Source organism: Geotrypetes seraphini, chromosome 19 (genome assembly GCF_902459505.1).
Source record: "Geotrypetes seraphini chromosome 19, aGeoSer1.1, whole genome shotgun sequence".
Classification (NCBI taxonomy): Eukaryota; Metazoa; Chordata; class Amphibia; order Gymnophiona; family Dermophiidae; genus Geotrypetes; species Geotrypetes seraphini.
Genome location: NC_047102.1, coordinates 17307208 through 17332299, shown reverse-complemented (window position 1 = coordinate 17332299; position 25092 = coordinate 17307208). Strand labels below are relative to the sequence as shown.

The 25092-nt window shown below is 43.3% G+C and overlaps 1 protein-coding gene across 7 annotated transcripts in view; it reads right to left on the bottom strand.

The window, feature by feature from the left end:
* Positions 1-25092, bottom strand: part of IRAG1 (inositol 1,4,5-triphosphate receptor associated 1) — a 130361-nt gene that overhangs the window by 92640 nt on the left and 12629 nt on the right. For 2 of the 7 annotated variants that reach the window (XM_033928637.1, XM_033928641.1), the window contains exon 1: positions 13544-13670. The exons of 1 other annotated variant lie outside the window; for it this stretch is intronic. Coding sequence is in view for 2 of the 6 variants with exons in the window: in XM_033928635.1 (XP_033784526.1) it covers positions 13544-13693 (150 nt within the window). In the remaining 4 variants the exon portion in view is untranslated. Of the gene's footprint in view, positions 1-13543; positions 13743-13820; positions 13911-25092 lie in introns of those variants that run through there. 4 more of the 7 variants (XM_033928638.1, XM_033928639.1, XM_033928635.1 and 1 more) reach the window with 4 other exon arrangements.

Sequence of the window (25092 nt, the reverse complement as noted above, 5' to 3'; positions counted from 1 at the left end):
CAAATTTGCATGCTCCTTGTGACCCTGGGCAAATCACTTAATCTCCCCAGTGCCCCAGGTACATTAGGTAGATTGTGAGCCCGCCGGGACAGACAGCGAAAATGCTTGAGTACCTGAATAAATTCATGTAAACCGTTCTGCGTTCCCTTGGGAGAACGGTATAGAAAAGTGAATAAATAAATAAATAAAATGTCCGGGTTTCACCAGACCAAAGCAGTAAAATAAAAAAGCCGTTCAGACGCCTGACAGAGCCCTTGAAAAGAGGCCATGTCTGGTGAAACCTGAACATCTGGTAACCCTATTTTACGCCCCAAATCCACGTGGGTTCCCCCAGGTCCCATTGATCCCATCATTGCAACCTTTAGAGATCTTGTTTTAAGGGACCTGCGTGAACTAGATTCTTCCCCTTCCAAAAAATATTACACCAATATGACACCTGTGGAAACTCAGGCTCTCAATACTCTTAAGCAGAACCCTCAGCTCATTTTTAAACCTGCCGACAAGGGGGGGTTCAATAGTAGTCCAGAATAGGGACCAATATTCAAAGGAGGTTCGAAGGCAGTTAGGGGACACTGTTAACTATAGTCGTCTTTCCGGTGACCCCACCAAGGAATTACAAGAAACTATTACTCAGTTAGTTAACATTGCGTGGGCACAGGGTATAATCACAAAGGCAGAAAAACGATTCTTATTACCGACAAGTCCCAGAATCCCCGTTTTCTATACTGTCCCCAAGATTCATAAATCTCTCACGTCTCCCCCAGGCAGACCTATAGTCTCTCTGAAGAACACTGTACTAGAGCCTTTGTCCCAATTTCTTGATTATTTTCTGCAACCCTTTGTGTGTCAGGCCAAATCTTATATTAAAGATACCTCGGATTTTCTCCGAAGCATTGAGGGGATTGGCCTTCTTTCTCCTGATAGCATCCTGGTAACTTTGGACGTTGTGTCCCTCTACACAAGTATACCTCAGAACGAAGCTCTTCAAGTTGTTGAGTCCACTTTAAATCTACGGGACTCTTCAGATAGAGTTTCTACTAAGTTTCTGTTGGATCTAGCTACCCTTGTTCTTACCAGGAACTATTTCAAGTTCGATCAAGATTTTTTTCAACAAAATCGAGGGGTGGCCATGGGTACCACGGCCGCCCCTAGTATAGCTAATTTATTCATGACCAACTTTGAGGAACAATATCTATATGTCCATCCTTATTTCCAACACATGGCATGTTGGTTGAGATTCATAGATGACATTTTTTTCATCTGGACATCATCCAGGGAGTCCCTTCAGCTCTTTATTTCCTGGATCAACTCTCTCACAACCAACCTCAAATTTACTCACACTTGTCATGTTCACAGTATTTCGTTTTTGGACACTGAAGTTATCTGTGAAGAGGGCAGCCTTTCCACCAGGATGCATCATAAACATACCGAAAAAAACAACCTCTTATCTTATGCCAGCTGCCATCCCAGACGCCTTAAAGCGGCGATTCCGATAGGCCAATACTTACGGGCAAGGAGGATTTGTACCAATCTTCATGACTTTCAAATCGAAGCTAGGATCTTAAGAGATAAATTCCTGAGTAGAGGTTATCCTGAATCTGTCATCCGGAAAGCCTATTTGCGGGCTCGTTATGCCAACAGAGACTTACTTCTCATTCAAAAAAACAAAGAAACATCTACCAACCAAATTTGTGTCATCTCCCATTCAACTCAATCCGCTCTGGTAGCCCAGAGCCTTCATGAACATTGGCATGTGTTACAGTTACATCCAGCTTTCAAAGATCACCCCTGTATTGCTTTCACCAGAGGCAGAAATTTATCTGAACATCTTGTTTCTTCGGATTTTACCATCCATCATTCTCCTCCGATAATTGAAGGCGGTCATGGCCCGTGTGGCCATTGCTCGGTATGCAGCACCTCGTATCAAGGAAATTCTTGGATACATCCTAAAACCATGCGGAGGTATCAGTTGAGAGCTGTGACATCATGCGCCTCATCCTACGTTGTCTATGTGATCTCCTGCCCTTGTGGATTAATTTACGTAGGCTGTACTAGTCGGGCTATCAGAGTGAGACTAGTTGAACACCGTAGCTGCCTTAAGACTGAAAAACTAACGGCTCCTACGGTGGCCCATAGTTTGAAAAACCATCATACATTTGCCCAACTCAGGTGGTGTGTGTTGGAACAAATCCCCATCACCTATAAGGGAGATAGACAAAATCACTTATTGGTTAGAGAGAATTTCTGGATTTTTACCTTACAAGCATTCTCTCCTTATGGTTTGAATGAGAACGTTGATAAATGTTTTACGTAAAGGCTGTTGATTTTTTCTCCTTTTTTTACTTCTTTTATTCCGTTGACATTTTGTTCTACGTCATCACGCATGCGTTGGCCCAGGTGGGGCTCTTTAAACTGTATTATAAGAACTCCTTGTTTCAGGCATTCATTTGTCAGAGCAGCTTGATTGTGCCGCTGTTGAGGATTATTCCGTCCTTTATATTTGGGGACGTGGCGTCTTTGAAAGAAATTTTCAGTCATTCTCTTAATTTTCTTGCTCCCTCCTGATGAGGAAATTGAAACAGGACCTGTCGAGTGAGCAGAACGAGTGAGGAAAACGAGTGAGGAAAATGAGTGAGCGGAATGAGTGAGCATAATAGAGCAAAAAACTGAGTGGATATTTTCAAACAGCTCTTTTGATTATGACTTAAGTACTACGGTATATATACCGACTATTTTAATTCTTCAATGAGCACTTTCCATGTAGCGGGATTGATGAATAAGAGGCATCATAGAGCCACCATTGGCGAACTTTGAATTTCATCCCGTCCTGGATTTACTGAGCTAAGTACTTTTCACTGTTTCACACCATTTTTCACTTTGCTTCATTATTTTTTAGTTTTTTAATTGACAGGCACACAGGACTTTTGGAATATAGACTGAGGACTTTACCTAGTTTCATACACTTTTTCTTTGATGTTTTGACGATTTTAAGTCATTTTTCACATTTTGGTTTTTTCATTTTTTATTTTTCACATCTTGTGTTTTTGTTAAGCAAGGTTTCAGGGAGATTCTTTTTGAAATGATTTTCTCTCCTGATGTCTACACCTGGGGATGATAGTGTTTCTATTTAATAATCATTTATACTTATTTATATATTTTATATATTTCAAAGGAACAATATGATGTACTGGGCAGGGTTTATTTAGATTTATTTCTTAGTGTTTGTCACTGCATAAACACTGCCCGGGGCCATTGGCTGAATCGAGGGCATCGGGCCCGTACTGACTGATTCCTTTGATTTATTTTGTTTGATTGTATCCTTTACACTTAATTAGGGGAAATATAGATTTTTTCTTTTTCCCTATCACCCCCAGGGACATCTTAGGAGAGATCATCATCTATAATACCAATTTTTTTGTATTTTGTAACCCTAAGTATGACCATGCCTGCCCAAGTAAAGCAGATTTCTTCATGCTACATATAATTAATCTCTGGAATTCATTGCCAGAGAATATAGTAACAGCCAGGGTTTAAAAAAAGGTTTTGATAAGTTCCTGGAAGAAAAGTCCATAAACCATTATTAAGGTGGACTTGGGGGAAATGCACTGCTTGATTCTGGAATACGTAGCAGGGAATCTATTACTCTATCCAAAGCCACAAACAATTGCCAAACCCATGGAAGTGCTGCGGTTCATAGACAACCCCGCGAAAGACAACTGAGCGCAAGACGGAGGCGCGCGCCGAAGAAAATTACAGTTTTTAGGGGATCCGACGGGGAGTTTTGTTGGGGAGCCCCCCCCCAGTTTAGTTAATAGAGATCGCGCCAGCGTTATAGGGGGTTTGGGGGGTTGTAACCGTCCACATTTTACTGTAAACTTAACTTTTTCCCTAAAAACAGGGAAAAAGTGAAGTTTTCAGTAAAATGTGGGGGGTTACAACCCCCCAAACCCCCCACAACGCGGGACGCCCCCCCCCCCGTCAGAGCCCTAAAAACAGTAATTTTGTGCGGTGCGCACCCCCGCGCTGCGCTCAATTGTCTGGGCGTGCCTTTGTCCCGGCGCGCTTTTGACCTGACACCAAGTGCTGCAGATGATCTGGGGCAGCCGGCAACAGAGAGCGATGAACAAGACTGTTAAGCACTTCCCAAAGCGACCGAAGGCCTGTGAACACTTTGAGCAGCCACAGTGCCTGCGAGATTCTGACATATTGTTAACTGTATCGCTTAAGTGACGTTATTTTACTGCGTTTTAGCTGGAACATTTTTAACATGCAAAAATTGCTAGATATTAATGCTAAAATGTCAGTAACATCAATATAGCTTAAGATAAATACATGCTATTCAATAGTAAGTATGATGACTAAATAAGTACATAAAATTGATCACTGAAATTGAAAGCGGTTGCTAAGAAAATGGCAAAAAAAAATTGAGGAGGGGGGGCGCTATCCTGAACACCTGACCTGTTGGCAGCCTTCAAGCACTCGGAGTGAATTGCAAGGACGTAAAGCATGGAACATGAAACTAGGGTTACCTTAGTAAAAGAAGCCCTAAATATGTAATAAGGAACAGCATAGGATATCACTGTTATTGTATGGCCTGTTTACTACAGCATGCTAATGCATTAATATACCTTTCCCTGGATTCTATATATGGCATTTAAAGATATGTGCTGAATTTACACGTATATGTGCCACAATGCCAATAACTGAACGCTAGCAATCAATTATTGACTTCAACTGCACCAGGGGAGGGGAGAGCCTTTCTGCCAGTCATTTAGCCTAACGATGCTACTGGGTCAGACTTAACTACAGCAGCTAATGCCTTTCTTATGAGAGGCAGGATATTCCCTCACGCACCTTAGAACAAAGACTCTCTTCTCCAAGAAGCAACCAGAAAACTCTCAAAGCTTAAGCACAATATTAACATCTCTGATGCAAGTAAGATGGTTGCCATGTTAGTCCACTTAAAAATACAGAAATACATCTATTAACCTTTATTTCTCATATGCATATTTTTCTTCAGGTTCATATATCCCAAGATGCATCATTTGCTTTTTAGAGCCAGGCATACTCTTTTGAAACATAAAATCCCTCATAAACTACTTGGAAATATTCTATTCATGGAAATACCAAAAAGTATAACTTAGTACAGACAAATTTAAACATTACTCTTGTCTCTGTTATGGTTATAAGTCAACTGTGTATACACATTGTGATTTCTGAAATTTTCAGGTCTTCTGACAGTGCCTATTTTGACTCTTGTCAAAACAGGAAACGTCAAAAAAATGTCATAAATACCAAGTCCAAGATGTGCAGAGCTTAAGTATCTAAAAATACCCTATCATCTTGTAAAAATATACTGGGATACTGAAGAAGTGACAAACTTATTCTCTGTATGCCAGATGTGTTAAACTCAACCACATAAGGGTCCAAAATCTAAAACATAGGCTAAGTTGCGGGCCAAATTTTTTATTAAATACTTAGGGGTCCTTTTATTAAGGTACGCTAACTGATTTAGCGCACGCAAAATGCGCACCTTAATAAAAGGACCCCTTAGTCTTAGTAGAAGTATAGGGTTACAACCTCTCCAACCCCACGCCGGCTCTGTGATGTAAACAAAATAAATAAAAAATACTTTTCCTCTCTCTTTTAGGTCCTAGTTCACGCTTGCTGTTCACACCAGCTCTGACATATTTTAATCACAAAACAGAAAATAAAAGTATTTTTTCTACCTTTTGTTATCTGGTCATTATTCAAATCATGTTGGTCCCAGGCTCTGATTGTCTTCTGATAACTCGCTTGCTAGTGTTTCCTTCTTTCTTCTTGCTAACCATCCATCTTCCATCTCTGTCCTCCCCTTCTGTTTCCCTTCCCTCCCCCGGAGGTCTGGCATCTTTCCTTTTGCCCCGAGATTTGGCCCTCTGTTCCTTCCCTCCCTCCATCCCGGCCTCACATTAAAGCAGCCTGCAGAGCATCGCTGGTCGGCTGTAGTGATCCTAGCAGGCTGCCGTCGGCCTCCGCAGCATGTTCCCTCTACCTCGGTCCTGCCCCTCCTCTGACATACGGGATCGCAGCAGAGGGAACATGTTGCTGAGGCTACGGCAACCTGCTAGGATCGCTACATCTGACCGGCGATCCTCTGAAGGTTGCTTTAATGTGAGACCAGGAAGCCAGGATAGAGGGAGGGAAGGAACAGAAGGCCAAATCTTGGGCCAAATTTAATTACTAGGCCCACAAAGATTACACCGGTGCAAAGGTTTCCTACAACTTGAAGTCTAGGAGCTACATCTTTAAATGAGATTATTTAACACTTATAGTACATATGGTACCTGTGAGCCAGAGTGATCTGCCATCTAAAAGCAGTGTTTTCAAGTGTCTTCAAAAAAAATGAAAGGTGAAGTCTAATCAGAAATTTGACCCTTTCATGCTGGCCAATAATTCTTTTGAGCATATTTTTGGTTTCCTGAAGTAGCGATCGAAACGTGACACGTTGGAACCATTAAATAGATAAGTGATCCTTCTATTTTCAACAGTTATTTAGAGACTAAGAATTATACAGAAAGCGCATAAGCTAAAAAGTGTGGTGGATCATGCAATGATTGGGTGGGTGAGGTGGTTGGGGGGGTTTGACCTCTGCTTGCCCCACCAGCACCTTCTTTGCGATACCTACCCTTTTGGAACCATTTGCCACTAAACGTTAATTCCGAACAGTTAATTAGAACCTTTAAGACTTTATTGAAGACATTCCTCTTTGAGTGTGACGTTGGACCAGCGTCTGAGCACAATCCTACCATATTCAAAGCTTTTGATGGATAAAAAAGTATATATTTGATGATTATGGGAAGTTCTTTTTGATGTCACATATTGAGTTTTTTACTTCCTTTTTTTGATACCTTGTTGACATTTTTCTCCCCATTCATTTCGATTTTTGACTGAATCTAAAAGTAGAGGCAATAATATTTAGCCGTCTTACCCAATGTGAGTTGTGACACCGGAGTCAAAGTTGGTGGATCCACCCTCGGTGTCATCTAGGTCGGTGCAGTCTTGGTTGACCGGAAGGTGTCGGAGATGAACTGGACTCCGTGTCTATCGCGGCGCCAAACAGTTGTTTTTGTTGAAGCAACCAATTTTTTTAGAGTGCGCTTCTGAAGGGACAAGCAGTGGGAACAGGAGTCGGCATGGTGCTCGGGTCCCAGACACTGCAAGCACTAGCGGTGAAGGCTGGAGGCAGAAATGGCCTGAGCACAGCAACTACACTTTTTGAAACCTGTCAGTGGGTGGGACATGGATGGGAAGACAGCCATTGACAAATCAAACTCCATGGCAAAAAGAGTCCATAAGGCCCCGCTGGGCCAAAGCCCGCGATGGCAAAGTAAAAAGAAAAAAAAAACAACGAAAAAACTGTGACCAAAAAGTCACAATCCGCGAGAGCGGGAAGGCAAGCGATAGAAAAAAATTCAACGGAGTGTTGAAAACGCGTCTGACTAGCTCCGCGGAAACTAGAAAACTGAGGGACCACGCGCCTAAGTCGGCGGGAAGGCACTCGGGCATGCGCAGTGCGGGCTAACCGCAAACTTTCCTAAACTTAAAGTTGCGATTCACTTTTCAAGTATCCGTACCAGGGCTCTGTCGGTGACGTCACCCATCAGTGAGAATATGCTGCCTGCTTGTCCTGGGATACCATCTATTCTTCGTACCTTCATTAAAGATTATTAATACTCGCTGTACAACATTCTCAGTAACCGCCCCCATGATCTGGAATTCTTTGCCATTACACATTAGAGAGGGAAAAAAAAAATCGAGATAAATTTAAAGGGGCAATGAAATGTTTTCTCTTCAAAGACACCTTCGAACACTAATTTTCCCCTTTTTGTTTCTTTTTTCTTCTCTTTTTCTGCCGAAAGGTACTCAGCGGTAATGAAACTGCTCCCCTTCGTTCCTATGGTTTTCCCCATTAATGTTCTCTTTCCTAGACTTTATTGCAGTTCTTCCCTCTCGTTTAATTGTATGTTGTGTCTAAGTATATTGCTTGTATATGTTTTAAATAAAACTTGAAACTTGATTTTAAAAAAGCAGGGCTGATGAGCTGGGGAGTGACTGAATCCCCTGAAAGGCCGCAGGTTATAACACTTCGGCATCATTCGGCTACTGGAGACACAGCAATATATTTCTGACAATTCCAAACAAGCAAGAAATGCTGAGGAAACTCCTCCAGTCTTACACGCTGTGGACTGTGGTTTAGTCTACATTTTGAAGAAAAGCCACAAGAAAAGCCACATCTACAAGATGTCATCCTTCAGGGCTTTGCTTAACAACTGTGGGATTTGTAAGTGCCAAGAATTTTTTAACTTATTGAAAGAATCTGTTAGTACAGATGGGTTTTGGTTAGCGGGGCATTCAGAAAAGTTGAAAGGGGACAGATTCAAAACGAATGCTAGGAAGTTCTTCTTTACCCAACGTGTGGTGGACACCTGGAATGCGCTTCCAGAGGACGTAATAGGGCAGAGTACGGTACTGGGGTTTAAGAAAGGATTGGACAATTTCCTGCTGGAAAAGGGGATAGAGGGGTATAGATAGAGGATTACTGCACAGGTCCTGGACCTGTTGGGCCGCCGCGTGTGCGGACTGCTGGGCACGATGGACCTTGGGTCTGACCCAGCGGAGGCATTGCTTATGTTCTTATGTTATCGTTTTAAAGGGTTTGAGGCTTGTGCAGGACGGAGCTTAGGCATTGGTGGAATGAGGCATTATGACATCACAGTCTGAGCTCTAGAATGTTGCCAAAAGGGGACAGATTCAAAACGAATGCTAGGAAGTTCTTCTTTACCCAACGTGTGGTGGACACCTGGAATGCGCTTCCAGAGGACATAATAGGGCAAAGTACGGTACTGGGGTTCAAGAAAGGATTGGACAATTTCCTGCTGGAAAAGGGGATAGAGGGGTATAGATAGAGGATTGCTGCACAGGTCCTGGACCTGTTGGGCCGCCGCGTGGATGAAGAACTTCCTTACGTTTGTACGGAATCTATCTCCTTTTAAACTAAACCTGGATAAACATACAAGGTCCCTCATTTAATTCACACCCAGCACACTTCTCCCTCTTTTTCCATCTCTACCCACTAAGCTTCATAATCATTTAACCAGTACATGCATGCTGCTGGACTATCCAGCCTCCTAGAGACTCACCTCATGTGCATTTAGGCAACATAGGTGTTTAAAAATCTCTCCAGAAAAAAATCAGTAGTAGCAAAATAATCAAAATAATTAACAAAAAATGTTACTCACCAGCAGTGGGCTAAACCACAAAGATCTACATTCATCAAAAAAATGGTGGAGAAAAAGCCTCAAGATAAATAGGATCATGCAGCAATCAAAACTGATTTCAAGCTGACGCTTTTATTGTCATCGGCATAAAAAACTCACACCCACAAAATGTTGAGATCTAATGAGGAGAATTTCCCACTGCTGTGCACACATAAACTTGAATACAAGTATTAGGAAAAGTATGACTTAGCTCTGACACCAGAAGATAAACGCTGCAGCTGTATTAACGACGTCACCGTCATTCACTCTTCATCGGCGTTTAAGCATTCTCATCACAGCAGCGCGAAGCTAGCGAAAAAGCTTCCAAAATACTCCAACAAGGCCTTGTTTCACCAATCTATGGCTTCCTCAGAGATTCACATCATATTTACAAAGATTTACAAAGAGACCTGAACAAACTAGGGGAGTGGACGACGAGATGGCAGATGAAGTTCAACGTTGAGAAATGTAAAGTCTTGCACATAGGAAGCAGAAACCCGAGGTACAACTACACGATGGGAGGGCTGTCATTGAGTGAGAGTATCCAAGAAAGGGACTTGGGGGTAATAGTGGACAAGACAATGAAGCCATCGGCACAGTGCGCAGTGGCCACTAAGAAAGCGAATAGAATGCTAGGTATAATCAAGAAGGGTATTACAAGCAGAACGGAAGAAGTTATCCTGCCGTTGTATCGGGCGATGGTGCGCCCGCATCTGGAGTACTGCGACCAATATTGGTCGCCGTACTTAAAGAAGAATATGGCGATGCTCGAGAGGGTTCAGAAGAGAGCGACACGTTTGATAAAAGGTATGGAAAACCTTTCATATGCTGAAAGACTGGAGAAACTGGGGCTCTTTTCCCTGGAGAAGTGGAGACTTAGAGGGGATATGATAGAGACTTACAAGATCATGAAGGGCATAGAGAAAGTGGAGAGGGACAGATTCTTCAAACGCTCGAAAACTACAAGAATGAGAGGACATTCGGAAAAATTAAGAGGGGACAGATTCAGAATCAATGCTAGGAAGTTCTTCTTCACCCAACAGGTGGTGGACACCTGGAACGCGCTTCCAGAGGGAGTGATAGGACAGGGTACGGTATTGGAGTTCAAGAAGGGTTTGGACAATTTTCTGAAAGAAAAGGGGATAGAAGGGTATAGATAGAGGGTTAAATACAGGTTTCTGGACCTAATGGGCCGCCGCGTGAGCGGACTGCTGGGCATGATGGACCTCTGCTTATGTTCTTATATTCCTTCTTTCCTCAAAACGTGCACAATGGCACAGGAATACTGAAGTACATGATTAACGTAGATCTTTGTGGTTTAGTTCACTGCTGGTAACATTTTTGTTAATTATTTTGATTTTAAAATCTCTATCATATCTCCGCTCGCCCTCCTTTCTTCCAAAATATACATACTGATATCTTTAAATCTGTCTCCATATGCCTTATGTTGAAGACCACTGACCATTTTAGCAACCTTCCTCTGGACTGACTCTATCCTGTTTCTTTTTGAAGGTCTGGTCCAGAATTGTACAAAATATTCTAAATGAGGCCTCATTACGCACTGGCATCAATACCTCCTTTTTCCTATTGGCCATTCCTCTTCCTATGACCCACACATTCTTCTAGCTTTAGCCATCATCTTTTCAGCCTTGTTGACCACCATATTATCACACCCAAGTCCCACTCCTCTTTAACGCACAAAAGTTTTTCACCCCTAAAATGTACCATTTCCTTGGGTTTTTGCAGCCCATACATGACCTTGAATTTCTTAGCATTAAATCTTAGCTTTCACATTCCGGACCATTCTTCAAGCTTTGCTAGGTCCTTTTTCATGTAATCTACACCATCAAAGTTGTCTACTCTGTTGCAGATTTTAGTATCCTTCACCAAGAAGCAAATCTTACCAGACAGCCCTTCAGCAATATCACTTACAAAAATGTTAAAAAAACAGGCCCAAGAACTGAATCTTGAGGCACATCAATGGTAACATCCCTTTTTTCAGAGCAATCGCCTTCCACTCAACCAGTTCTTATAGTAATCCATAAGCCAGTGTCCTTCAATGCAAGGCCCAGGGCCCAATTGCGGCCCTTGGAGACCTCTAGGGCAGGCCTCATCATCATTCTGGCCTTTTTTTTCTGCAACTCTCTTTGTCTGTGACCAAGTTCATGACAGAAAGGAGGAAGTGCATGGGAAGAAGAGCCACATACTTGAAGAATAATGCATTTGTCAATGGATGAAGAGAATGCATTTGGAAATGCTCACAACCATATAAACAGTTTGAAGGTGGATTGGTAAAGTTGGGTTGATGGGGTGGATGACATTGACACACACTGCTCAGCAATGTTGTGACCTCACATGGGAAAATATTTGGTAGCACTCCTTCACCTCATTGGATCCAAAGTGGCTCCGATTAAAAATGAATGAAAATCACTGCTATAAGGTATGCCCATCAGTGGAAGTCACATCCATGTCTCACTCAGCTTCTAGCCCCATGTATGCATACCTCACATATATGCACAATGCCACTTATACATGCTCCTATAACAGTTGAATAGCAACAGGTGAGCCAGGGTGAGCACAGGCTCACCCGCTTTGGGCTCTGGCCTATCCAGCAATGGCACTGCTGTGATATGGCCGGCAAGGTTCCCGATCCCCTCCTGCTGAAGACTCCCAGCATTTCTCCCTCATTCATACTTATCGATTGCACCAGCCCTGAGCCTTCTCTCTGCTGCAATTTCTAGTGTGAATAGCAGGTATAAGTCACCGCTTGCTGCTGGCAAAGAACTAAAGGACCTAAAAAGTATCAGGGTAGGAGTTGGGGTGTGGAGGTAAAAGATTTCTGATCACTGGGAGATGAAGGGAGGGGAGAGGAGGAAGAAATGCCATGCAAGGGCCAGGTTCTCATGCCCACCCATGCATGTAAGTGGCAGTTAAAGCACCATTCACACCCAAACATGACACCTAAGCACCTAACCAGTTACAGAACTGCCCTTAATGAATATGCGTAAGACGGATATGCATACACCATTTTCACTGCATGCAAATATATCTCCTGCATATTCATTGCAAATGTCCTAAAAGTCTGACTGGCTGGTGCTTCCGCAAGACAGGTTTGAAAACCATTGCTCAACACAACAGCAGTTCAGGGTAATGGACCAGCCAAGAACGGTGATAGCCAACAAAATTTCTCTCGGTGGAACAGTGCAAAAATCTTTGTATTTAGACTCATTGTATTGTATTGTATGTAGACTTATTGTATTGTATTAAGACCTTTTGTTATTCGCTGAATGTCCAGCCTTCTTACAATGTAAACCGCCTAGAAGTCGCCTAACTATGGCGGTATAGAAAAATTAAGTTATTATTATTATTATTATGAATATCAGATTCATAACCAGTCTAGTTTTCTCTTATGTTCCTTCTTAATTCAGACTTTTTAATCTCTGGCTGAATTGTCTCCTATTCAATGAACACAGCTGTGTTTTAAATATCATTAGGATTATATGGGATTTTCATATTCTTTAATGTTATACACAGGAATACATTTTAGTCTCATTTAAGGACCAGTTGCAAAGACTCATAAAGTGTTACATTTTACTACTTAAACAAAAACATTTAAGCCACACTAATTGGCTGTGTATATAGGAAGGCCGCCAGAAGGGATGAAACTTCAAAAGCATCATATGTGGATGATCAACAGGCAACGTTTAGCAAAGCTAATGGTTCACACCTCAGCAGTTTACATAACATCCAAAGAGGAATCACCCCCAGGTTTACTGTATAATGCACAAACCAGCAATCTAACGCTAGAAAAGAAAGCAGGCTATAAAGAAAGTTGATCCTGTTATCCAGGATCCACTGTATCGCTCGTCAAATCAAGTCGTCTGAGCAGTTTACATCAAAAAATAAATCAAAACAAAACATATAATATACAGAGACATCCATGGAGACTTTCCCTGCAGAATTCCCGGGCTTCAATCTGACTATTTTTTTGATCGTTTGCTCAACATCAAGTTATCCCTACAGACCCAAAAAAGAAGCACATACTGTACTTTCAAAAAAAATTACTTCCGGAAATATCTTGAAAACTGAGAGGCTCAAGAGACAGATAAATTTACCTGGTGTAGCAACAGAACAAGTGTAAGAGGTGAAGGTATAACATATCATCACGTTTAACAGGTAATAACAAAAAGCAATAGAGGTAAAACACTGTTTTGCAATAACAGCCTTTCTTACTTGCAACCTACCTTTCTTCCCTCAGTTTCTGTGGACTCTCCAACGACTCTTTCTTCATCATACTGTGCGTTTGTGCCCCAGGACGGAATGTAAACAGAGTTAAACCCAGTTAAACATAACTTCCTGCAAAACCATAATCCTTTTATATTCTTGGCATACATCGGACGCAAAATGAAAATAAAAATCCAAACAACTGAGAGAGAGAGAGAGAGAGAAAAAAAAAGGGCCAACTTCCCCAAGAGATTATCCAACCCAATAAATCAATGTCACAGCAATGAAGTACTATACCTTTAAGAAGGGGAAAGAGTTCTGTCCTGCAGCATAACTGAATAGGTTTATTCTTAGTTATAGAGATTACTAGCCTAAAACTGAGTTATTCCTTTTTTTTCCTCCCAAGGCCAGCCTCTCTAGCTCATGGGAGCTTTTACCATTTAAGGTCATTGTTACATCTGGCTCTTGTATCAGTCAGAGCTTTTTCAGACTCAGAAACCCAGCACACTGTCCCAGAGAAAGACTGTCTAAAAAACATAAATGGTTCAGACATTGACAATCAAATGTCTCCCCCCCCCCACCCCATTTCTGGCAGCAACCGGCAAGATTCTTAATCTGGTTAATGATTTCTGAGCACTTTATTTAAAACTATTCTGGAAAACATGAAGCAAACGATTAAAGGCCTTATTTGATCGAAAAGGACCTTGGAAAACATTGATACGGAATAAGAGCCGTAAATGTCACATTTCTCCGCGACGCCTTAAAAACAGGGATTTAACAAGCGAGAATTTCAGTTCATTATTGGTTTTGTGTTCTGCTCAAAAAAACTATAAAAGTTGCAGGAGGTGGCAGGAGAATTTATAGTGAATTCTGACAGCTTCTGGTTTTGATTAAACCGGGGCAGTGCAATTATGGTTTTCTTTTTATGATATACATGTTGAAAAATAAATATTCTAGATTTATGGCATCTCTAGTCTCTTTGTTAAGACTCTAGACCACAACATGTTGGGGTTTGGGGAACAGTTAGAAATGAGAACAAGCAGATAATTCTTAACTGAAAAACTAAAAGAGCAATGATCAATAATATCAGCTCTCCACAGAATCAGTTACAATGAATTCTTCTTACACGCAGACCCCAAAAGGTTTCTCACTACTAAAACTACAGTTTAACATTTCTATGGTGCTACAGAGGTAGTGGCAGTATAACCTTACTCCCGGTACATAGACTTTTAATGACTGCCAATTAACAGTAATTGGAAGGAGTGGCCTAGTGGTTAGAGCTACGGCCTCAGCACGCTGAGGTTGTGGGTTCATAGTAACATAGTACATGACGGCAGATAAAGACCCGAGTGGACCATCCAGTCTGCCCAACCATACATGCTGTATAAATTAATTTAGTTTAAATGGTCCTTTTTACTTAGATATTTCTGGGCCAGAAACCCAGAGCCCTGGCCATTAGTGTGCTTAGGTTCCATCTACTGGAGTCTCCGTCAAAGCTCACTCCAGCCCATCTTAACCCTCCTCAACTGAATGTCCATATACGGGACACAGGCCTGCCGAGTACTGTCCTTAATTCCTTCAATGTATACCCATTATTTTCTGATTAGAGACCCCATGCTGCTCCTTGTGACCCTGGGTAAGTCACTTGATCCTTCACTGCCCCAGGTACGTGACTGTGAGCCCACCGGGATAGATGTGGAAAATGCTTGAGTACCTGAATGTAAAAACACTTTGACAACATCCATTAATAGGTGGGATGTAAATACCCAATAAAATAATTTTTTAAAAAATTGGCGCACACGTCTTGATAGTGCACCCAAATTTACATACCAGGGTATGCAGAAAAGTTCTCAGCCCAACCAAGGAGAGAATGGCGTGGATAAGGTTCAGTCGATGATCTGAAACCATGTCAAAACAGAATTTCGTTTCTGCAAATTGGCCCTTCACGAAATCAGATAACACGCTTTTCAGCTACAGCGGCAAAATAACGCTCAGAATTTAAGAAGTTGGCTAGCTGGGCTGAGAACATTTCAGCGCCCCCTCCTATAGAATCTGGGGGTTAATGTACAACTGTCAGGGGGGCGTACAAATAGGTGGAGTATGGGCATATTGTGCACACTTACAGAATATTATCAGTTGCCTGCCTTGTATGAGGTTTGCCAACTTATATCAGCCATTGACCTGCTGTAAAGGTGAGCTCGAGAGCTTGTCATGAAGATAATGTCACCCATCGAGCGTCAGGGAGGCAGGGAGGTCGCCGGAGTGGGTGATTGATTGCTGGACTTTCCCCGACGTGGAGTTCAAAGTAATTGGAGGAGAGGCGTGGGGTAACGGCACAGGGCGAGGTCATAAAGCCAGGACCTTGGAGGACCTGGCCCCTTCCTGGGTCCTGTAAGGCGGCTTTTCCCGCCTGCCCTTGTGTTTTGGCCAAGGGGCTGGTTGCTGAGTAGCTCAGGAGGGTGGTTATCCCGAACTACTGGTTGCTGGGGCTCATCTAGGGATGAGCGGTGGGCTGGCTGGGAGCCGTGCCTATGGGTCGAATGACCCAGTTTAATGGGGCATGAAGTAAAGAATGACATGGGGACAAATTTGTCCCCATCCCCACAGGAACTCAATTTCCCATCCTGTCCCTGTGAGTTTTGTCGCTGTCCCTGCCCCATTCCCATAAGCTCTGCCTTAACCGTATAAGCCTCAAACACTTATAATTTTAAAGCGTTTGAGGCTTGTGCAGATGAGGACGGAGCTTAGGCATTGGTGTTATGAGGCATTATGACATCACAATCTCAGCTCTAGAATGTTGCTACTTATGATTTTAAAGCGTTTGAGGCTTGTGCTGATGAGGACGGAGCTTAGGCATTGGTGGAATGAGGCATTATGACATCACAGTCTGAGCTCTAGAATGTTGCTACTTATGATTTTAAAGGGTTTGAGGCTTGTGCAGATGAGGATGGAGCTTAGGCATTGGTGTTATGAGGCATTATGACATCACAATCTCAGCTCTAGAATGTTGCTACTTATGATTTTAAAGTGTTTGAGGCTTGTGCAGATGAGGACGGAGCTTAGGCATTGGTGGAATGAGGCATTATGACATCACAGTCTGAGCTCTAGAATGTTGCTACTTATGATTTTAAAGTGTTTGAGGCTTGTGCAGATGAGGACGGAGCTTAGGCATTGGTGGGATGAGGCATTATGACATCACAGTCTGAGCTGTAGAATGTTGCTACTTATGATTTTAAAGTGTTTGAGGCTTGTGCAGATGAGGATACAGCTTGCAAGAATGGGGCAGGGACAGGAAAAGAACTTATGGGGACGAGACGGGAAAATGAGTTTCAGCAGGGACAGGGAAAAATGTGTCTCCGTGTCATTCTCTAGCATGAAGGGACATGCCACCCCCCAGACCCTTGCTGACATGGCAAGGTCGGGGGCCAAAATGTTAAGTGTTAATGTTAGTAGCTCGGGAACTGTCATGTTATATTTCTAGTTATGTTAATTTATGGTTGTCAATAAATAGAGTTGCGGCTATTATATCCATAAGAAAGTTAAGTACTGAATCTTATGGTACGGGAAGTGGGGGGAGCAAGGGGGGAGGGGGTGATGGGGACAACCGGGCCTGCACAGTTAGTAACCATGCCTATGTTTGGATGCACCCATGTGGTTTTGCATTAATAGGTGTATCCTTAAGTCCTTAAGAATTGGCACTTAAAATGAGGTGTTCATTTATAGAATTTCTGTCCTGGTGTACATTCCCTAGTCAGTGACTATAATAACCAGGCAATTTATGTTGCGGGAAGAAGATACAAAACAAGGGAAAAGTCCCCAGTCAAGAGAGAGTGAAGGTTCCGTGGTGCCAGATTCAAACCCTAGTTACAACTGAGCTTGATGTAACAGGAGTGAACTGTCAGGGTAAAAAAATAAAATAAAAAACACATATAACACCCTTCACTGTCCCCCAGAAAAAAAATACAAAGATACATCTCCGAAAATGGAAACGTATAATAACTCATTGAGAACTTATATACAGTAATTAGACCACAGGATGGCCATCGATACCAGATCCTGTTTCAACTGGTGAAAAGAGGAATTTTGATCAGTGACTCGAGAATACCTGACCCCCCAATGAAAAAAACGAACAAACAAAAGCGAATTTCAATGGTGACAGTTTCATATAATGATCTGAATTTACTGAAAGCCCTACTGTAAAAGAGTGTGAGTGCTTACTTAAGTAAAACAGTCTCTTGGGTTACAGAAAGTGTGAGCCCTGTTTCTCAATTGGATGAATAACATTATCTTCACTGCAAACAGATCATCATTTACTTGTAATCTGAGGAAATTATTTATACTAAACGTCGGGGCCAAGGAATTTTACAAATAAATTTCTTGAGCTGAAATGTGACCATCTATCAAGGATTGGCCGGCAGCCCTGAGACTTGGTTTAGAGTATGAAGCCAGCAAGCACATAAACTTATCAAGCACCTAGAAAGTAGGTTAACGCGGACAAAAGCAGGCATTCTTCTTTTACGAAGAAACTGTTGTTGAAGAGCCGGCTTTCTCTTCATTTTACAAGAGAACTTTGATGAGCTGGTTGTAGGCCATAAAATACTGTATAAGCAACAGCAGATTTGCAGGACAATGGTACTTAACCTTTATGATTCTGAGAACACCATAAGCTCCAAACTGTTTCTTGAAAAGACCAAGCATTCTTTGTCTCTAAACTGCAATCCACAAGTGCTAGAATGTTTAAAAGAGGCAGAGTGGGATGTACAGCAAATCATCCTGAATCAGAAAATACAGTCAAAAAAAAAAAAAGAGCTCACGGCACAAACCTAATTAAGCAAGGCATGAGAAAATTTAGTGGTACCGCACACCTCATTTCAAGTCTGTCTTTATTGTATGAGCAATAATTAGGCTAATAGAATCTTTACTAAGGTTAGTTTTAAAAGTTGATTATAAGAATTTTCTAATTTAAGTATAGATGTATATGAGATATTGATTCATATTTATTTATCTATAGGGGGAATCCTTGATACAGCCATCTGGCGAAACATAGCTCTATGTCGGAGTACATATCCCCAAGTCGAGTTTTCTTGCACGTTAAGATGAATACTTCTATTTATTAAAACTATTTATAAAGATTGCACTTTTGAAAAATTTGGGCCAATGACGATTCTTGGTGTATAATATACTGTGTGTATTGAAATTTGATTTTCACACAGTTACACCACTGAGGTCTATGAATTTCTATAATCTAATATGTTATTCTAAGGTCTGTTTTTGAACAAATGAGTTTATTGTACAAGACCATGCTTAGTGCTGAGCTAAGCCTTTTGCTGGTCTCACTCTTGTCCTGTGGTGGATTCTTTGTTGGTCTGGAGGGGAGGTGTCGGGAGGTCTAACTTCCAGAGCGTAGGCACGGTATGTGGGTTATCCTTATTTTGACTCTTCTGTGGTGTTCCAACATAATTACACTAATTGACTTATGGCTTCAAGTTTCATGTTTATTTAAAAGTTAATCGCTTACTCAAAATTCAAAGCGATGTACAAAAATAAAATTACAACTTACAATTTAGCTTAGACATGACGCACGGGACATACGCTACCAAAAGGGAAAGGAAATACAATTTTTGATAGAAAGACAAATGGGGAATAAACGACAGGGTGGGTTAAAACAAAAAGGCTCGAGATAGACCATCTGACAGTGCGTGCACTTTCTTCTAATTACATGCATGGTTGCAAGCATAATACTATGACTGTTGTGATCCCCTGAGTTTAGTCTTCCCTGAGGCTCAGTCCCCTCTTTGGTTTCTGGAGTTTCCCTGGGCTCCGTGAAATAGGCAACTCCTAGATCTCTGTAAATTCTCACTCTCTTTCCTCTCCCCAGTACCTTCTTCACTTTCCTCCTCTGGATGAACATCTCAGTTGCTGATTCTTCTGCTTCTTTTCTACTCCCATGTCAGATATCAGGTGGTTACCCAAATCTCTTATAACCTAGTAAGCTTTTTTCATTTTTCCACCGGTCAAGGGTTGTAGATTTAAAAGATATCATAACAGAACTCTCTCCTTCCAGGCAGCATTTTGGGATAACGATTTCAAACGGTTGTTATCTACTGTATGTCTACCTCGTATTTACAGTTTAGGAGACACCTGAAAACCTTTTTATTTTTGAAGTCTCTTAGCCCTTGATTGTTTGATTCTCATTAGGACTTTTTTTTAGTTCAAAGATTTTACTTGTAATTAAATCTTTATTGATTTTCAATTTCAAGTTCAAGTATTACACTTGTACAGAAAGCAATAATAGTAGGGTACATTTGAATTTACAGCTAAAAAGAAAACAACATTTAACTATTTATGCTCAAGGTCTCATCTTTGGATCCAAGACTCCAGAAACAGCGAAGTAATGAAAGAAAATACAAAGTATTTTAACAAAATGCTGAAAGTTATAGCACTGAAAACGGAGTCCCATACTTAATCAAATTATAGGGCTCAAGATTTTCCTCCATCCAGACGAGACATTGCCACAAAAGTTGTCAATTGAGATGGTTCAATTCAAACACATACACTTCTCCCTCCGAATTCGCGGGGGATAGGGGCAGAGCCGGACCGCGAATGGCGAAAAACCGCGAATATCAGACTCTGACCCACCCCCGCCTCCCTCCCGCTGCTACGACTGGAACTCCCTACAGCTATTTCCTAATGGCGATTTGCACGGGGCAGGAGCGTAGGAAGATCGCTCCTGCCCCGAAAGCCCGTTAGACCACCAGGTAAGGTCGGGATGCTGGGGGGAAGACTTAATGATAGGTTTTTTTTTTCTTTTTTCCCCTCCCCCAAAAATCGCGAATATGTGAAATCGCGATTACCGAAACCGCGAATGGGGAGGGGGAAGTGTACTTAACAGTACGGCAACACACAATACACTTACAAGGGTGTCTCAATAGTTCAAAGATTTTATTGATTTTAACAATAAAGAGAATACATAAAAGGTAACAAGGTCATGATACAGCACAGTTGCAATAAGAAAACAATCGAATGGAGAGCACTTATTCTGAACAATTACAACAGGCCAATCATGAGCCATCCCATCATAAGAAAATTCAGCATGAATTTCAGTAAAGGTATGATTAGCTAAACTTTTGTAAACCACATAGAACTTTTCAGTAATTGCGGTCTAGAAATGGATTTTTATCTTTAAGGGAAAAACTCTTCTCCCCTGTGGTAACAACTCAAAACGGTAAACTTCACCTTCACTTTACCCCTTTTACAAAAGCACGCTAGCGTTTTTAGTGCCGGCCACGGCGGTAACAGCGCCAACGCTCATAGAATTCCTATGAGCGTCGGCGCTGTTACCGCCGCGGCCAGCACTATAAATGCTAGCGCGCTTTTGTTAAAAAAAAAAAAAACCAAGAGAGGGGGTAAATTTCTACTCTGTGAAAACAATTTAAAAGTAGCTGACAAGAAGAGACAGGGGGTGGATTGCCTGGTGGGCTGCAGATGCAAACAAAAAGTATAACCCTCCCCCACAGTCTGTTCTCTTACAGGCATAGGGGGTTTCAGGCCAGCTTAATTGGCCAATTTTGTAAGTATAAAGCCATATTCCTTTAGGAAACTGTGGAATAATATGGCTTCTGCTGCTAAAAATAACACTTGCTTCATAGAAAAACCTTGAACGAAATAAACACTGACATCTTCTTTAGCAATGGATTTCAGGCATCTTTTGAAGCCGTAGAGTTAAAAAAATTTTTTTGACAGGAAGCACTTACATTTACCAAGAATAACAGAGCAGCATTTGACGCAAGTTTTTATGGAAACAGCACAAGTTGAATGCAGAAATGCAGAGCACTAAAAACAGATGCCTATTACGAAGCTTTAGCCCACAAATACTAGTAAGTGGACAGTGACAAAGCCAGCTAATCTCTGTCATTAATTAGAGGAAGTGTACTGTAACTAAGAAATCAGCGACGTGGCAGAGGGACGGCCCCGGCGGGGAAGGCTGCGAAGCGGCCTGTTCAGAGCACTGCTGCCGCTGCTGTTTTACGAGGCCTCGGAGGTACGTCAGGGTAGGGGGGTCGCTGAATTGGCGAGTCCAATTTTCTCAGACAGTGATTCGATTCGGGCAGCACCAGTCTGCATCTCACAGTATCCAAGTAATGAAATACCATATTTTACCTCCAAATAAAATGGCCTCTACACACATGGACACAGTTAATGAAAGCTGAAACCAGTGGCGTAGTAAGAGGTGGGGGGGGGTCTACCCCAGGTGCCGGCACCCATCCTCCTCTCCCCCCTGCTCCTTCTCCGCGCCCCAACGCTGTATGTGCATGCTGCTTCCCTTCCCCCCATACCTCTGTATTGTTCCTGGTGCGAGCAGCAACCCCCAAGATGCTGTCATGCCAGTGTCAGCTTTTCCTCTGATGTCACTTCCTGGACCCGCGCCAAGGAAGTGACGTCAGAGGAAGAGCTGAAGCTGGTGCGACAACAGCTTGGGGGGTTGCTGGGGGAATGGAAGTGGAGTGTGCATAGCAGGAGGGGGGGTGGCGGAGAAGAGGGCAGGGGAGGGGCGCCACTGCCCTGGGCACTTCTCACCCTTGCTATGCCACTGGCTGAAACTACGAGCCACAGCACTTTTACAGTAGCTGACTTTGCTCCACACACGCAACGACTGCTGACATCACGACTCCACAGAGAGGCTTATTCATAAGGAGCTTATCATCCCGAATTCACAGACATTAAAATGAAACTTAGCAAGTAAAATGCTGCTGTAATAATACTATCGGATTACTAGTTCATAGAAAGCTGATTAAGGATTAACAATGGAAACTGCCTTCTCTGTAAAAAAAAAAAAAATATATATATATATATATATCTGAAGCTGCTAAGAGGCAATTGTATAAAAAACATGTTATTTATGAATCGCAAATACCTTGTGGTCCTCTGCAATTTACACAAGATACGACCGATAGATTACAAAGTTTCAAGTTTATTGTATATTTGATTAATCGCTTACTCAAATTTCTAAGCGATGAACATATCATTAAAATTACATACAATAAGGGGGCAGCAAAACAGGCAGAAACTAAACAAACGTAACATGTTAAAAACTAACAGTATAATCATGTAAGAACGAGAGGAAAGGATGGGTAGAGAAATACAAATTGCTGATAGAAAAGAAGACAATTATGGTAAAAAACAATAGGGGAGAATAAACAATGAATCTTAAACAGGTTGTGGAAATGAAGTTTTTTAAGTATCAAAAGCATCTTTGAAAAGAAAGCTTTCTAGTTTGCTCTTAATTGTTTTCTTCTCTTAAGTAAATGGAGAGGGAGTTCCATGTTTGAGGAGCTGTAACAGAAAAAATAAAATGCCGCCGCGTATTAATAATTTTAAGTGAGGGAATAACTAATAAATGTTGATCAATAGACCTCAGTGATCTGGTTGGGGTATAGGGAATCAATGATTTGTAAATGAAAGCCAGAGTTTTATATAACAGAAACTTGAAGGTAAGCAGACTTAATTTATACTGTATACGATGCGCGTTAGGATAAAAACATGTACAGCACTCCCCCGATATTCGCGGGGGTTCCGTTCCAGGAACCCCCGTGAATCTTGAAAAACTGCGAATATGGTTTTTCATGGGGGAGCAGGAGAGCAGCCGCGAGTGCAGGAAGTACTTCTTCACCGAAAGGGTGGTTGACCTTTGCAATGGCCTTCCACGTCAGGTAGTTGAGGCCAGCAACGTGCTCGACTTCAAGAAACGATGGGATAAACATGAGGGTTCACTTCGGGGAATTGCTTAGAGGGAGTGTTCTTTTAAGGGGAGGGTTCTTTTGAGTGAGCAGACGTGTTGGGCCGACGGCCCTTTTCTGCCGTCATACTCTATGTTTCTAACTTCTAATTGACTGTCAATTTGGTGCTTGTTAATGCCAATTATTAATTGTTTTTACCAATTAAACCAATTAATTTGCATGTAGTTCTTCCATCCGTGCGCAAAACTGAGCATCTAACTTTGAGTGACATATGCAACTCTGTAAGTTCCTGACAGTTCCATAGAGGCATCCTATTTTCCAGTGATAAAACATCTGGGTGCCCAGAGTGCATTATACAATACAACTGTAACTCGGTATTAGAGAATGACACGGTGACGGTTTACCCGCGGCCACCGCATTTAAGCCGCGGGTCACCGCCGAAAACGGGGAAGAAAACTAGCAGTCGCTGCGGTGACGGGGACAAGGCCATTCACCGACCGCGGAAACGGTGAACAGGTTTGTCCCCGCGGGCCAATGTACCCCCTTCTAGGAACCGCTATTTACCGCCCAACGCCCGATTCACCCCCCCAGCAGGACCGCTCGCACCCCCACCCCGAACGACCGCTCGCACGCGCTCCCACCCGCACCCGCGATCGGAGCAAGAGGGAGCCCAAGCCCTCTTGCCCGGCCGACTCCCCGACGTCCGATACATCCCCCCCCCCCCGGCAGGACCACTCGCACCCCCACCCCGAAGGACCGCCGACTTCCCGACAATATCGGGCCAGAAGGGAGCCCAAACCCTCCTGGCCACGGCGACCCCCTAACCCCACCCCGCACTACATTACGGGCAGGAGGGATCCCAGGCCCTCCTGCCCTCGACGCAAACCCCCCTTCCCCCCCAACGGCCGCCCCCCCCAAGAACCTCCGACCGCCCCCCCAGCTGACCCGCGACCCCTCTGGCGACCCCCCCGACCCCCCCACCCCCCTTCCCCGTACCTTTGGTAGTTGGCCGGACAGACGGGAGCCAAACCCGCCTGTCCGGCAGGCAGCCAACGAAGGAATGAGGCCGGATTGGCCCATCCATCCTAAAGCTCCGCCTACTGGTGAGGCCTAAGGCGCGTGGGCCAATCAGAATAGGCCCTGGAGCCTTAGGTCCCACCTGGGGGCGCGGCCTGAGGCACATGGGCCCAACCCGACCATGTGCCTCAGGCCGCGCCCCCAGGTGGGACCTAAGGCTCCAGGGCCTATTCTGATTGGCCCACGCGCCTTAGGCCCCACCAGTAGGCGGAGCTTTAGGATGGATGGGCCAATCCGGCCTCATTCCTTCGTTGGCTGCCTGCCGGACAGGCGGTTTTGGCTCCCGTCTGTCCGGCCAACTACCAAAGGTACGGGGAAGGGGGGTGGGGGGGTCGTGGGGGTCGCCAGGGGGGTCGCGGGTCGGCTGGGGGGGGGCGGTCGTTGGGGGGAGGGGGGTTTGCGTCGAGGGCAGGAGGGCTGCAGTGCAAACATAAGCCTTTCATTAAGACAATCCTGGTTCGCTTTTCCAAGTTAAAACAATTAGAAAAATATTTCTGGAGTGCTGTAATAAATTAAAATTAATAGTGCTCAGAACCCCCAAGGTAACTTCAGGCATCATTTTGAAGCTGGGGGGGGCGGTCGTTGGGGGGAGGGGGGTTTGCGTCGAGGGCAGGAGGGCCTGGGATCCCTCCTGCCCGTAATGTAGTGCGGGGTGGGGTTAGGGGGTCGCCGTGGCCAGGAGGATTTGGGCTCCCTCCTGGCCCGATATTGTTGGGGAGTCGGCGGTCCTTCGGGGGGAGGGATGTATCGGACGT